Source organism: Urtica dioica, chromosome 1, assembly GCF_054948205.1.
Source record: "Urtica dioica subsp. dioica isolate 48M chromosome 1, U.dioica_male_clone48M_v1_H2, whole genome shotgun sequence".
Lineage (NCBI taxonomy): Eukaryota > Viridiplantae > Streptophyta > Magnoliopsida > Rosales > Urticaceae > Urtica > Urtica dioica.
This window is the reverse complement of record NC_142756.1, coordinates 53,275,588-53,291,696: the sequence shown is the minus strand read 5'-3', so window position 1 is coordinate 53,291,696 and position 16,109 is coordinate 53,275,588. Positions and strand designations below refer to the sequence as shown.

Here is a 16,109-nt window from a genome sequence, read left to right as displayed (position 1 = left end):
ACATCAGAATGTACTAGTTCCAGCAACTCAGTGGCTCTTCGACCCTTATCGGAGAAAGGTCGCTTAGTCATTTTTCCTTCTATGCAAGATTCACAAGTAGGTAGTGAACCTATTGCAGAGGCTTGGAGTGGACCGTCCCTCACAAGTCTCTTAATCATGTCTAGACTAATATGACCAAGTCTTCAGTGCCAGAGATATGTTGATTTTGTTAGATCGGAGGATTCAGAACGTTTGATCCTCTTTGGCTCCCTAATTAGATCATTATCTATTTCGGTGTCTAAAAGGGAAGGATGAGTGGGATAGATGTAGAAAAGAGCATTCTTCATACATGCATCAGTGACAGAAGAATTATACGGAAACGAAATACGAATTCCATTCTTAATAAAGTTTAAACAATAATATTGCTCAGGAAGACGAGCAACGGATATTAAGTTCTTCCCAAAGGTAGGAACAAAATAAACATTATTCAAGTTTAAAGTGCGGTCTTCAAAAGACAGCGTCACGGATCCCACAGCCTTCGCAGACACCAGGCTCCCATCACCCTATTTTGAATCAGAGCTCGCCTTCCTCTAAGCTTTTGGTTTTCGTAAAACCAGTCGAGGAACAGCAAATATGGTTAGTAGCAGCGGAGTCAATAATCCACGATGATACATTATCAGCTACTAAGCATGCTTCGATAATTAGTACAATACTATGTTCCTTTGCTTTGAGATAGGCAGGACAATTCTTTTTCTCGGCCTTTTGAGGTCTCTTATTAGATACAGAGGCGGAGGCTTTGTGCTGAGTAGCATGTGCCTCTCCTTGATTTCTCTTTCTCTTAGTGAGAACTTCAGCAGTGTGAGGCTCTTTAACAAGCTCGGTAACAATGTACTCTAGCTTATTCATGGAGTAGTTCCACTTGAAGGTATCAAAAGATTCGGGGAGAGTTTCCAAGATCATATCTATTTTGATCTCCTCGTTAATCTTGGATCCTAGGATTTCCATCTCATTCAAGTAACTAAAGATCAGCATCGTATGGTCCCTGACAGGAGTCCTAGCCTTCATTCGATAGTTTATAAACTGTCGGACTGCTTGTTGCCTTGTTTGACGCCTTTGCCCTCCAAACATCTCAAGGAGATTGTAGAGCATGTCAGCGGTATTCTCGATGCCACGATTTTGTTTTTGCAATACATTGTTCATTGATGCTAAGATATAGCATCTCGCAATCTCATCGAATCGAAGCCAGGCCGCTATGGCGTCTTTGCCCTCTTGAGTCGAATCATCAGTCGTTAGAGGAGAACACATGGTGGTGAGTACCCATTTGTGCTTGTTAACGGTAAGTATTATGTCGAGGTTATGTTTCCAATCTACGTAGTTCTTGGTTTCGAGTTTGTTCGAGGAAAGGATGATCGAAAGAGTGTTGAGAGACATGTTGCTTAAAAAAGTTGAAACAAGTTTGTGATTAATCTTTGGTTTAGGATTTAAGTTTTATTTAAGACTTGATAAAATCCAAAGGTGTTATAAACCAAACGATAATTTACTCCCTCAAGAGAAGGCCGCAAAAAATCTTCATTTATAAGTAAATGACACATCATTAATGCTTAGCCAAGATGTCAATACACCATTTTTGACTAGCCACCTTGTAAATTGGTTTGATCACTCACATCCTTTCGCAGAGCCTCAAGGGAGGATTACTAGGGATTGAGCCTAAGTGTGCAACCAACCACTTAGTCCAAAAGGTCAACTTTGAAAAACAATCCCCCAAGGGGAGGCCTTGTCATCATCGTCTCACTCTCGGACGTAGCTCATTGAGCAATGATCGAAGCAAAAACGCCTTGGAGTACTCCGATTTAAGAGAGGGTCGCAAGAGCGGCTCTTAGTCCCACGTTAATTGCTTCTTTCATTAGTGTTGGGGATTGTGGGTTACAAACAACAAATATAACCCTCCCACTTAGTTTTTGGAGATGGTTCATCGACTCTCACAAGTTCGGAAAAGGATTTCCTAGTTAGAGAGCGACAGAGCGGACAACTAGAAGAGAATCCTAGATCTTCATGTTCAGAGCAGTGTTACTGCATAAAGGCACAAGGGACATACTTGGATCTTTTCCTATTTTCTATTTCGGGAACGTGCATGAGGGAAGTGTGAACTTCAACTCACTCGAACACTTGAAAGTTTGAGATTACACATCTTTTTATTTTTCGGCTTGTCTACAAGGAGACCTCCCACTCAAATTTTCAAGAGCATATAGATTTTGAACGTATGTGATATAAATATAGTTTTGAAAACATTTTGAAAACTTATTTGATTTGGATGACAAAATATTTTCAAGTTTGAAAACGAAAACGGTTTTTCGAAATTCAAACTAGTTTTGTAAAAATTCAATTTTCAATTAAACTTTCAAAAATCAAAACATTTTAATCTTTCACCTCATGTTTATAATCTTATGAAAAATATTTTGGCTCAAGAGAATTTCCTCATTAGTGTTCTATTACTCATGGTATGGGGCTGAAAATCCGGAATTCTAAAAAACTGGACTTTCGGAACAGCCGCGCAGCTCGGAGTAAAATCGCCATATCTGGCGGCTCCAATGTCCTTTTGACCCAAAACTGGTGGCATTGGAAAGAGGACAGAACAGAGCTTTAATTTGATTCAAGAATAATTAAATTTCGATTTCTGAGCAGAGAGTTATGCCACTTTTACTGCGGGTTTTACTCCAGCTCAAAGAAAAAGAAATAATTAAAGTTCGGTCTTTTTAGGTGCGAAAAAGAATCGAGTGTAACGGAACGTATTAGGAGGTTGTTAAAGCTTTTATTTGTGTTTTATTAGCAATGTAATAACATGGTATAAAAGAAATAACAACATGCATAAAACGATTCAAGTAAATAAAAGAAACTAGTAAGACAAGAAAACTATTAACAAAATTTACTCGAAATAAAAACTAACATGAGCATAAAAGATTGCTAAACTTTTTAGAAGCTTGAACGTTCAGAAGCTTTTGGAAAAGGTTGCAACGTTTGTCTCCCTCGCGGCACGTCTCTCTTCCTTCCTCGGCAACTCGAGCAACCACGAAAGTTTCTATCACTAAATCACTCAAGATAAAAGGGAATTAGTGTGTGGGCACTTTTAAACACTACGACTTAAGAACGAGCCTTGAAGTTGCATAGCTAAACACTAGGTCAAATGAGGACCTAGGTGCCAAAACAATAAAAACGAAATTGAATACAGAGAGAGAGGAAAGGGGCGGCCATGTCTAGAGAGAGAAGCTCTCAATCTCTAAAACTTTGGATGAATGAAATGTGTGGAATGAGAGAGGTTTCACCTTCAATAAGGTAGTTTCCTCTTCTATAGAATATCACATATTCATGAGCAAATATTGCCTCTTTCCCACTTATGTCACACGGCCAAGGCAGCCTTCTAGAAGGCTTAGATTTGTTTCCTTTTTTGTTCCTTGCCTTGCCTTTGACTCACTTGGACGAAATTCCTATTGCCATGCATAGGAAATTTGTTTCCTCTTTTTCTTTTGGCAAGTATCTTGATACATTTATGCACAAAATATTCTCTCTTTCTCTTGGGTAGTAGGCGCCCAACATATCTCTAGAAGGAGCTTCTAGAAACTCCAGCTTCATTTGTTCATGACAACATGAGAAAGGCCCATTAAGAATTTTCAATAAAATTCTTATGAAATGAAATTAATCCACAAGGCCCAATAAATCTAATTTTTGCCGATTAATGCATGTCAGCAAATGACCATGTCAAAAAAATTATTGACATTCATTTCATCCTATGTCTCAAAAGAGAAAATACCCTTTTGACAATTTTCGTTCTTGTTTTGACTTAGCTTCCAGTTTAACTATTCCTACTCGATGTGATTCATTACAGTGACCTCATGGATCGAAATGAACAAAGCTTGAGCTAAACACTTGGACTCAAAAGTTCACAAAACCTTATCCAAGTTTAGCTTAATGTCAACTAACTCCACTAAAGAGTTGACACTGAAAATCTCTCGGTTCAAATGAATTTATTTTCTACACAAGAATTCAACCTAATTGTAATGAGTGGATCCATAGAATATTATCAGTGTTTACCCTTCATGAATATCAACAGTTAGACGGGATTTACAAAATTACCATTTTACCCTTGTAGCTGTTATTTCCTCAACTCCTTTGTTGCTTGTGAATAAGTTAGAAACAATGTATTGATGAGGAGCTAACAAGTCTCATTGTTTCATCCAAAAGAGTCAGGACTAAGGCCGGACAACTATTTAGGAACCACAGGCGATTGGGCCCAAGGCCGGACCAATTGGCCTCGCCTGGGCTCGAGGAGCGTGTCGGACTCGGTGTCCCGAGTCTTCCCTTGGCTGTCGGTGGTGTCTAAGCTCGCCAGGGTACCTAGAAAGGATTCGAGAACTGTGAGCTAAAAAGGGGAAACAGAGGGGGTGCCTCTGTTTACCTCTCCGACGCTCAACATTAGAGGGATTGAGGTGGATAATAGAGGGTTTAAGTGTTTAGGGGCCGAGACTTGAGAGAAACAAGCGAAAGGTGAGTTCGGCAGCGTTTCCTTCCTCAAACTTGGATTACCTTTTGAAGAGAGTGGGCCTCTCGTATTTATAGGCGACCAAGGGGTCATTGGTGGGCCCGTTGACCGAGTAAAGCAAATGGCCGAAGACAGTCCATGGCCGAGTATAGCCATTGGCCGAGGATAGCCCATGGCCGAGGATGGCCCATGGCCGAGGATAGCCATTGGCCGAGGATAGCTCATGGCCGAGGATAGCCATTGGCCGAGGATAGCCCATGGCCGAGTATAGCCCATGGCCGAGAATAGCCCATGGCCGAGGATAGCCATTGGCCGAGGATAGCCCATGGTCGAGGATGGCCCATGGCCGAGGATAGCCATTGGCCGAGGATAGCTCATGGTCGAGGATAGCCATTGGTCGAGGATAGCCCATGGCCGAGTATAGCCCATGGCAGAGGATAGCCCATGGCCGAGGATAGTGTAGGGCGGTGTCACTGGTGGGCCCCTCGGCTGGGGACAGCATGGGCTCGGCAGGGGATAACACAGGCTGGCGCTATTGATGTGCCCCCTGACCGAGGATAACATAGGTTGGCGTCATTGGCGTGGCCCTGGGCTGAGGACAACATGGGCTGGCGTCATTGGTGGGCCCCTTGGCCGAGGATAACATAAGCTCGGCCGAGGATGGCATAGGGCCGAGGATAGGCCTGTGAGGCCGAGGTCGCTCGTGAGGCCGAGGTCGAACGGTGAGCTGAGGCCGAGGTCGAGCTCGCCAGGCCGAGGTCGAGCTGAGGCCGAGGTCGAGCTGAGGCTGAGGTCGAGCTCATCAGGCAGAGGTCGAGCTGAGGCGAGGTCAAGGTGAGGCCGAGGTCGAGCTCGTCAGGCCGAGGTCGAGCTGAGGGCGAGGTCGAGGCCGCCAACCGAGGTCGAGCTGAGGCCGAGGTCGAGCTCACCAGGCCGAGGTCGAGCTGAGGCCGAGGCCGAGCTCGTCAGGCCGAGGTCGGGCTGAGGTCGAGCTGAGGCAGAGGTCGAGCTCGTCAGGCCGATCTTTGGCCCCCTGGCCATGGGACCCCGCAGACGCCTGCGGGCACCGTCGACCCGGAACGGACCGACAACATTAGCCCCCCGAGTTTGCGGTCGAGCGTAGGTCGAGTGGAAACTCAATGCTTACGCCGCCGTGTGGACGCGGGACGAACGCTCTCGGGTTTGCGAGTGTGCCACAAAAGGGCCTTTAATGCATCGCGTGGGAAAGCCTTTGTGCGTCGCGAGGGACGGCCTTTGTTTTGGGTTGATCGTGCGTGGCTTATTTTCTCGACCTACCAATGACGGCGTGATCGATTTGCACGGCCTTACTGTGCGTGGCTTATTTTCTTGACCTACCATTGAAGGCGTGATCGATTTGCACGACTTGGGCCTCGGGGGGCCTTGGCGTCACGTTTGTGTGACCGGGTTTCCCGCGGACGCTGGCTAGACCAGTTACGTCCGGTGGACGCAGGCCTTTGAAACCCATTCGTAAATCGCTGCCTATCGGCGCACGAGTTGGGCGGCGAGCGTGGTGCCACATTCGTGTGGCGAGGTTTCCCGTGGACGCTGGCTAGACCAGATACGTCCGGCGGACGCAAGCCTTTGAAACCCATTTGTAACTCGCTGCCTATCGGCGCACGAGCTGGGCGGCGAGCGTGATCTCGGGACTCAACTCGAGGACTCATGTAGAGCCTGTACGGGGAGTTACATGAAGGATCGGGATGAGGAGTATCGGTCGACTCGTGGACTTGGACCCAACTCGAGGAATGAGTTCGTCTCGAGGAGCGAACTGGACTCGAGGGGCGAGCTCGACTCGAGGTGCTGTGTGAAAAGCCGGCACGAGGAGTATTAGCCGACTCGCGGACTCGGAGCTCGACACGAGGAGCGAATTGGATTTGAGGAGCGAGCTCGACTCGCAGAGCGAATCGGACTCGAGGAGCGAGATCGACCCGAGGAGTTGCGTGAAGAGTCAGCGAGGAGTATCCGTCGACTCGCGGACTCGGAGCTCGACTCGAGGAGCGAACTGGACTCGAGGGGCGAGCTCGACCCGAGGAGCAAGCTCGACTCGAGGAGCGAACTGGACTTGAGGAGCGAACTGGACTCGAGGAGCGAGCTCGACTCGAGGAACTGCGTGAAGAGTCGGCGAGGAGTATCAGTCGACTCGCGGACTCGGAGCTCGACTCGAGGAGCGAACTGGTACTCGAGGAGCGAGCTCGACTCGAGGAGCGAACTGGACTCGAGGAGCGAGCTCGACTCGAGGACCTGCGTGAAGAGTCGGCACGAGGAGTATCAGTCGACTCGCGGACTCGGAGCTCGACTCGAGGAGCGAACTGGACTCGAGCAGCGAACTGGACTCGAGGAGCGAGCTCGACTCGAGGACTTGCGTGAAGAGTCGGCGAGGAGTATCAGTCGACTCGCGGACTCGAAGCTCGACTCGAGGAGCGAACTGGACTCGAGGAGCGAGCTCGACCCGAGGAGCGAGCTCGACTCGAGGAGCGAACTGGACCCGAGGAGCGAACTGGACTCGAGGAGCGAGCTCGACTTGAGGACTCGCGTGGAGAGTCGGCACGAGGAGTATCAGCCGACTCGCGGACTCGGAGCTCGACTCGAGGAACGAACTGGACTCGAGGGAGCGAGCTCGACTCGAGGAGCGAGCTCAACCCGAGGAGCGAGCTCGACTCGAGGAATTGCGTGAAGAGTCGGCGAGTATCAGTCGACTCGCGGACTCGGAGCTCGACTCGAGGAGCGAACTGGACTCGAATAGCGAGCTCGACCCGAGGAACGAGCTCGACTTGAGGAGCGAACTGGACTCGAGGAGCGAGCTCAACCCGAGGAGCGAGCTCTACTCGAGGAGCGAACTGGACTCGAGGAGCGAGCTCGACTCGAGGACTTGCGTGAAGAGTCGGCGAGGAGTATCAGTCGACTCGTGGACTCGGAGCTTGACTTGAGGAGCGAACTGGACTTGAGGAGCGAGCTCGACTCGAGGAATTGCGTGAAGAGTCGGTGAGGAGTACCAGTCGACTCGCGGACTCGGAGCTCGACTCGAGGAGCGAACTGGACTCGAGGAGCGAGCTCGACCCGAGGAACGAGCTCGACTCGATGAGCGAACTGGACTCGAGGAGCGAAATGGACTCGAGGAGCAAGCTCGACCCGAGGAACGAGCTCAACTTGAGGAGCGAACTGGACTCGAGGAGCGAGCTCGACCCGAGGAGCGAGCTCTACTCGAGGAGCGAACTGGACTCGAGGAGCGAACTGGACTCGAGGCGCGAGCTCGACTCGAGGAATTGCGTGAAGAGTCGGCGAGCAGTATGAGTCAACTCGCGGACTCGGAGCTCGACTCGAGGAGCGACCTGGACTCGAGGAGCGAACTGGACTCGAGGAGCGAGCTTGACTCGAGGACTTGTGTGAAGAGTCGGCACGAGGAGTATCGGTCGATTCGTGGACTCTAACTCGACTCGAGGAATGTACCCATCTCGAGGTGTTACGTGAGGAGTCTCTCTTTGGGACCTCCGGCCTAACCATCGACCCCTTGAGACTTTACCATTATTATTATTCGTTTTCTGTTTCGAGAAAGTTGGGCCAACACGTTTGGGTGAACTGACGAACCGAATCCAAAGACGTTTGACGAAGTGGCGAGCTCGACATACGAGGTGACGAGCTCGACCAGGCGAACTGGAGAGCTCGGCGAACTGACGAGCTCGACATGGCGAACTGGCGAGCTCGACTTGGCAAACTGACGAGCTCGACTAAGCAAACTGGAGAGCTCGGCGAACTGACGAGCTCGACTTGGCGAACTGGAGAGCTCGGCGAACTGACGAGCTCGACATGGCGAACTGGTGAGCTCGACTTGGTGAACTGACGAGCTCGGCGAACTGACGAGCTCGACTTGGCGAACTGGAGAGCTCGGCGAACTGACGAGCTCGACATGGCGAACTGCCGAGCTCGACTTGGCGAACTGACGAGCTCGACTTGGCGAACTGACGAGCTCGAAATGGCGAACTGGCGAGCTCGACTTGGCGAACTGACGAGCTCGAATTGGCGAAGGGGCGAGCTTGACTTGGCAAACTAACGAGCTCGACTTGGCGAACTGACGAGCTCGGCGCACTGACGAGCTCGACTTGGCGAACTGGAGAGCTCGGCGAACTGATGAGCTCGAAATGGCGAACTGGCGAGCTCGACTTGGCGAACTGACGTGCTCGACTTGGCGAACTGACGTGCTCGACTTGGCGAACTGACGAGCTCGAATTAGCGAAGGGGCAAGCTCGACTTGGCGAACTGACGAGCTCGAAATGGCGAACTGACGAGCTCGACTTGGCGAAGTGACGAGCTCGATTTGGCGAAGTGACGAGCTCGAAATCCCAACAATCCTTTACTCAACTCGAGGACTCGTGTGGAATCTGCACGAGGAGTTACGTGAAGAATCGGCACGAGGAGTATCGGACGACTCGTGGACTTGGACCCAACTCGAGGAATGAGTTTGTCTCGAGGAGCGAGCTCGACTCGAGGAGCGAACTTGGCTCGAGGGGCGAGCTCGACTCGAGGAGTGAACTAGAATCGAGGGGCGAGCTGGGCTCGAGGAGCGAGCTCGCCTCGAGGAGCGAACTGGACTCGAGGGGCAAGCTCGACTCGAGGTGCTGTGTGAAAAGCCGGCACGAGGAGTATTAGCCGACTCGCGGACTCGGAGCTCGACACGAGGAGCGAATTGGATTTGGGGAGCGAGCTCGACTCGCGGAGCGAATTAGACTCGAAGAGCGAGCTCGACCCGAGGAATTGCGTGAAGAGTCGGCGAGGAGTATCAGTCGACTTGCGGACTCGGAGCTCGACTCGAGGAGCGAACTGGACTCGAGGAGCGAGCTCGACTCGAGGAGCAAACTAGACTCGAGGAGCGGGCTCGACTCGAGGAATTGCGTGAAGAGTCGGCTAGGAGTATCAGTCGACTCGCGGACTGGGAGCTCGACTCAAGGAGCGAACTGGACTCGAGGAGCGACCTCGACCCGAGGAGCGAGCTCTACTCGAGGAGCGGGCTCGACCCGAGGAATTGCGTGAAGAGTCGGCGAGGAGTATCAGTCGACTCGCGGACTCGGAGCTCGACTCGAGGAGCGAGCTCGACTCGAGGAGCGAACTAGACTCGAAAAGCGGGCTCGACTCGAGGAATTGCATGAAGAGTCGGCGAGGAGTATCAGTCGACTCACGGACTCGGAGCTCGACTCGAGGAGCGAGCTGGACTCGAGGAGCGAGCTCGACCCGAGGAGCGAGCTCGACTCGAGGAGCGAACTGGACTCGAGGAGCGAGCTCGACCCGAGGAGCGAGCTCTACTCGAGGAGCGAACTGGACTCGAGGAGCGAGCTCGACTCGGGGACTTGCGTGAAGAGTCGGCACGAGGAGTATCAGTCGACTCGCGGACTCGGAGCTCGACTCGAGGAGAGAACTGGACTCGAGGAGCGAACTAGACTCGAGGAGCGAGCTCGACTTGAGGACTTGCGTGAAGAGTCGGCGATGAGTATCAGTCGACCCGCGGACTCGGATCTCGACACGAGGAGCGAACTGGACTCGAGGAGCGAGCTCGACTCAAGGACTTGCATGAAGAGTCGGCGAGGAGTATCAGTCGACTCGCGGACTCGGAGCTCGACTTGAGGAGTGAACTGGACTCGAAGAGCGAGCTCGACTCGAGGAATTGCGTGAAGAGTCGGCGAGGAGTATCAGTCGACTCGCGGACTCGGAGCTCGACTCGAGGAGCGAGCTGGACTCGAGGAGCGAGCTCGACCCGAGGAGCGAGCTCGACTCGAGAAGCGAACTGGACTCGAGGAGCGGGCTCGACTCGAGGAATTGCGTGATGAGTCGGCGAGGAGTATCAGTCGACTCGCGGACTCAGAGCTCGACTCGAGGAGCGAACTAGACTCGAGGAGCGAGCTCGACTCGAGGAGCGAGCTCGACTCGAGGACTTGCGTTATGAGTCGGCACGAGGAGTATCAGTCGACTCGCGGACTCGGAGCTCGACTCGAGGAGCGAGCTAGACTCGAGGAGCGAGCTCGACCCGAGGAACGAGCTCGACTCGAGAAGCGAACTGGACTCGAGGAGCGGGCTCGACTCGAGGAATTGCGTGAAGAGTCGGCGAGGAGTATCAGTCAACTCACGGACTCGGAGCTCGACTCGAGGAGCGAACTGGACTCGAGGAGCGAGCTCGACTCGAGGAGCGAACTGGACTCGAGGAGCGAGCTCGACCCGAGGACTTGCGTGATGAGTCGGCACGAGCAGTATCAGTCGACTCGCGGACTCGGAGCTCGACTCGAGGAGCGAACTGGACTCGAGTAGTGAGCTCGACCCGAGGAACGAGCTCGACTCGAGTAGCGAACTGGACTCGAGGAGCGAGCTCGACTCGAGGACTTGCGTGAAGAGTCGGCGAGGAGTATCAGTCGACTCGCGGACTCGGAGCTTGACTTGAGGAGCGAACTGGACTTGAGGAGCGAGCTCGACTCGAGGAATTGCGTGAAGAGTCGGCGAGGAGTACCAGTCGACTCGCGGACTCGGAGCTCGACTCGAGGAGCGAACTGGACTCGAGGAGCGAGCTCGACCCGAGGAGCGAACTGGACTCGAGGAGCGGGCTCGACTCGAGGAATTGCGTGAAGAGTCGGCGAGGAGTATCAGTCGACTCGCGGACTCAGAGCTCGACTCGAGGAGCGAACTAGACTCGAGGAGGGAGCTCGACCCGAGGAGCGAGCTCGACTCGAGGAGCGAGCTCGACTCGAGGAGCGAGCTCGACTCGAGGACTTGCGTTATGAGTCGGCACGAGGAGTATCAGTCGACTCGCGGACTCGGAGCTCGACTCGAGGAGCGAGCTGGACTCGAGGAGCGAGCTCGACCCGAGGAGCGAGCTCGACTCGAGAAGCGAACTGGACTCGAGGAGCGGGCTCGACTCGAGGAATTGCGTGAAGAGTCGGCGAGGAGTATCAGTCAACTCACGGACTCGGAGCTCGACTCGAGGAGCGAACTGGACTCGAGGAGCGAGCTCGACTCGAGGAGCGAACTGGACTCGAGGAGCGAGCTCGACCCGAGGACTTGCGTGATGAGTCGGCACGAGGAGTATCAGTCGACTCGCGGACTCGGAGCTCGACTCGACGAGCGAACTGGACTTGAGGAGCGAGCTCGACCCGAGGAGCGAGCTCGACTCGAGGAGCGAACTGGACTCGAGGAGCGAGCTCGACTCGAGGACTTGCGTGAAGAGTCGGCGAGGAGTATCAGTCGACTCGCGGACTCGGAGCTTGACTTGAGGAGCGAACTGGACTTGAGGAGCGAGCTCGACTCGATGAATTGCGTGAAGAGTCAGCGAGGAGTATCAGTCGACTCGCGGACTCGGAGCTCGACTCGAGGAGCGAACTGGACTCGAGAACCGAGCTCGACCCGAGGAGCGAGCTCGACTCGAGGAGCGAACTGGACTCGAGGAGCGGGCTCGACTCGAGGAATTGCATGAAGAGTCGGCGAGGAGTATCAGTCGACTCACGGACTCGGAGCTCGACTCGAGGAGCGAACTTGACTCGAGGAGGGAGCTCGACTCGAGGACTTGCGTGATGAGTCGGCACGAGGAGTATCAGTCGACTCACGGACTCGGAGCTCGACTCGAGGAGCGAACTGGACTCGAGGAGCGAGCTCGACCCGAGGAGCGAGCTCGACTCGAGTAGCGAACTGGACTCGAGGAGCGAGCTCGACTCGAGGACTTGCGTGAAGAGTCGGCGAGGAGTATCAGTCGACTCACGGACTCGGAGCTCGACTCGAGGAGCGAACTGTTGTCGCACGAAAATGAATAATTATTTAAAACCTCGGGCGGTTCGATCCAAGGCCGGACCAAGTGATCTCACCCGGGCCAAGAGTGTGAACTCGATAGTCTCGAGCTAGGGTTTTCTCCGATCAACCCACCTCGAGAGGTAGGGGTGAGGATGAGGAGTGACCGTGCCTTGGTTATCGGCTGCCTACGTACCCGTGCGTGGGATCAGGTCAGAACGTAGTTCAAGCGTGTAGGACGCTGTATGAGGCACGGAGCCTTGGTGGAGAAGCGTACTCGACGAAGGAGACGGGGCGTGAGGAGTCCTCGGTAGCGTCTCTGAACCTCGGAGATCGCGTATGCGTCTAGCGTGTTAGACGCGCGAGGGGAACTCTAGTCGAGAACCTTAGGGGCGTACTTGAGCACCGGAGAACGTTCGGTCAGAGGGAGCGACGTCCGAGAAGTCCCCGTGAGTGCTTCGGAACCTCTGAGAACGGGGGAGAGAGAAGAGAGACTGCTTCAGGCCAAAAATGGCATCAAGAGAAGCAGAGAAGAGTAAGAAATCGAGCGTGTCGATAGGAGATGAAGAGATGCCTTTCCCCACTAGGACAAAAGACGTTATCCGGTGCGACGGATGTCGCACCCAATGCCTCAAATGTCGCACCTAATGGTTTATTAGGTGCGACAATAGGTGCGACACTGTCGCACCTGATAACCCGTCGCAGAAGGTATTGGGTGCGACATGTCGCACCTAATAGGTACCCCATTAGGTGCGACATTTTCAGCTGCGACTAATCGCACCTAATGCCCAAGTTATTTTCCTGCCAAATTTTGTAGAATTGGCGGGTAATGGCATATCGGGTGCGACATGTCGCACCTGAAAGTTTTCGCGCCATGGTATTCGGTGCGACAATGTCGCACCCAATACGTTTGTTTAATTAAAAAAAAATACAAAATTAAAAAAAGTAAATTAACAAAATAATATTAATTAAACAAAATTCTAAATGAATTAGAAATAATATTCTAAAAATAGAATTCTTAATTAAAAATACAAATTCTTTACAAAAAACGAAAAAAAATTAATTCCTATTTTTTTTTCTTATAAAACTTATCGATAGTAGAATTTCCTCTGCCGAATAAGTTGCCAGAACTTCGAGAACCGCTTCCTCGTCCTCGTCCACCGCTGCCTGACGCGCTGCCGCTCGTTCCGCCGCTTCCGTAAGGACGATCTCGCAAGTAATCCATAGAACCTGGCGTGGAACCTGGCGTGGAACCTGGCGTCTGCTGATCCGTCCCACCTGGTTGCGATGCAGGCGGAGGTTGAGGAGTCGTGGGAGGCTGGTTGTGCTGCTGGCTGAGGAAGGCGATCTGTTGCCGCATCAGTTGCAGCTCGGCTTGTTGGGCATCCATCTGAGCTCGCATCTCGGCAACCAATGGATCGGTCTGAGATGACGAACTTGACGAGCCTCCATCTAGCGTTTGGGCAACACCCAACGATGACCTTGGGATCGAAGGCCCTAAACCGACTTCCCAGTCTCTGCGCACTCCCAAAACATCGCGCATCGCGTACATCTCCGCATCTTCTTGGGAGATCACGATGTTTTGCTCCTCCGCTTGCCGCAAAATATCTATCGTCTGGGCGGTGACTTGATCCTTCAAAATAAAACCACAAAAAACTTATAAGATAAGAAGAAATAAAGTAATTAAATATAGTAAATAAAATAAATTAACTTACGTATTGCGTCTTCGCGAAGTCCGTCGTCCACGATCCCTTAGCGTCCTGGTGTTTTTCTAACCATATCGCTAAAGCCGAGCCTATACTCCCATCTTCTCTTCGCTGTAATTTTTCAACATTAAAATATGAATCACATATATATTACATATTAATTTTAAGAGACTTACGTTCCTCGAGCGATGACCAAAAAAACTAAGCGAGCCTTGCCTCGCCTTCGTCTTCTTCATCTTCGAATTTTCCCGGTTGCGGAGAGATTTCGCCTGCAAGACATAAATACGTGAAGTTTAATTTTAAGAAATTCGAATAATCATCGGAAGTTCAACTCATACCTTATGCTCTGGCGAGTCGAACACCTCTATTGCTTTCAACCAGGCTTCCTGGTTGTAGCCATCGGGAGTTTCACTTTTAGCGAGGTCCTTACTCCCGCAAAATGTCTTGAAGAAGAGCTGCGACAACCTCGACTTCTGGCCACGACGCATCCTCTTCGCATCGCGAATGATAGCCATATCAATCTCGTTGCGAATAGGATCTGCAGGCACAAGCTCGCCACTCTCGGGATGTGCATAAACGAAGTTATACTCGTTATGAATCGAGTTCATAAGAGCCGCCACACTCTGCGCAGGCACATGATTCCAGTCTGGGAGGTCGACTGGAATGGTACTCTTGATCAGGTTTCCTAATCGGTTTTGGAACGTCCCGATCAACGGATTTTGCTCCCTGACGTCTTGGTAGAACGCCTGCGCATTCTGATCGTAGCGAACTGTGTTCGCTCCAGGGGTCCCAACACGAGCTCTCGCAGAAACGACGCCAGTCGTTGGTCCCCGCTTCTTCCTCGGCATCTGCGGGGGGTCATGCTCTCCTCCTGATGGGTCCTGACCTGAAGTAGACATCCTGCAAAATGAATTGTAGTTAGTATTTTTAATTACTATGTAATTACTATTCGACGACTACGGTTATTACATGGTGTTAGTCATTCATCGTTGTCACTCGATGTAATGTTAGTATCGACATCAACATCGTCTCCCTCAAAAACGGCAAGCGTCTCATCTTCTTCATCCACTTCTTCATCATCTTCAACGACATTAACAAGCTCGGCCGTAGCAGTTTCGTGTCGATGATTAAGACGGTCGATATTTGACAATTCTATTGTCAATGGAATCGATGCTGAAGTGGTCGGATCAACTTCAGGAATGTCCCATATCCCACGTTGATTGCATTCCTGAACGATTTCCCATTCGCGACCCTTAACGAGATCTTGGATGTAAAACACTTGTTTCGCTTGAGTCGCGAGTATAAACGGCTCTTCTGTAAACCACTCTTTGGCGGTATACGAACTCGTTGCTCCGGTGGTCTTATCAACGTGCACTATACGTCCTGCATTGTACTTGTCACCATACCATATGCATTTGAACAGTACGACACGACAGTTATGTGTATAGTTCAGCACGATTACGTCTTCCATTCGACCGTAAAAGTTGAAGTCGTTCAGGGGCACACAAACACCGCTATTCTGGGTGATTCGTTGGTTATCACGACGACGAGTGATGAACTTCACGCCATTCACAAAGCAACTCGGATACTGATGAGCAATTTGCATAGATCCCGTAGACAACGCGTAAAGTTCTTCAGACACGTCGAAACCACTAACTTTCATGTCATAAATCTGGAATATACAAATTAAGATGATGTCATTAGCAATTTTAGTAGCAATTTTTCGCAAATGAATCCTTTCGGTTTACCTTTTTCGCAAACCAAATTTTGAATTCTTTTCTGTGCATTGCTTCGAGATCAGAATCTGCAGTTCCCGCTTCAGAGTTATTTTGTATAAGTTCCAAATGCTCACTGTTAACATTACGTAATTAGATGTAAATCAATGAGCTAGATTATGTACATATTTAAATGAAAGAATCCCTTACATCAAATACGGATCGATTTCTGGACAATTGGTAATAATGTACCACTCCGCCTTCTCTTTTTGGTCGTCGTCTAAAACTATCGGCTTCATCATCCCGTAAGGCACACAGTTTTCAGATCGAAAAACACTAAGTTCCCGCACTTGAACTTCATCGACAGTTTTCTTATCTTCGAGATACCTTGCAACAAAT

The 16,109-nt window shown here is 51.2% G+C and overlaps 1 protein-coding gene across 1 annotated transcript; it reads right to left on the bottom strand.

The window, feature by feature from the left end:
* Window positions 1-13,126: 13,126 nt before the first annotated feature.
* LOC149408113 (uncharacterized) lies at window positions 13,127-14,400 on the bottom strand. The gene is made up of 4 exons (XM_089628595.1): window positions 14,334-14,400; window positions 14,172-14,264; window positions 14,005-14,106; window positions 13,127-13,922 (listed from the first exon to the last, which is right to left on the bottom strand). Exons 2-4 carry the CDS (start codon window positions 14,229-14,231, stop codon window positions 13,356-13,358), a joined length of 729 nt encoding a protein of 242 aa, XP_089484721.1. The 5' UTR covers window positions 14,232-14,264; window positions 14,334-14,400; the 3' UTR covers window positions 13,127-13,355.
* Window positions 14,401-16,109: the final 1,709 nt, after the last annotated feature.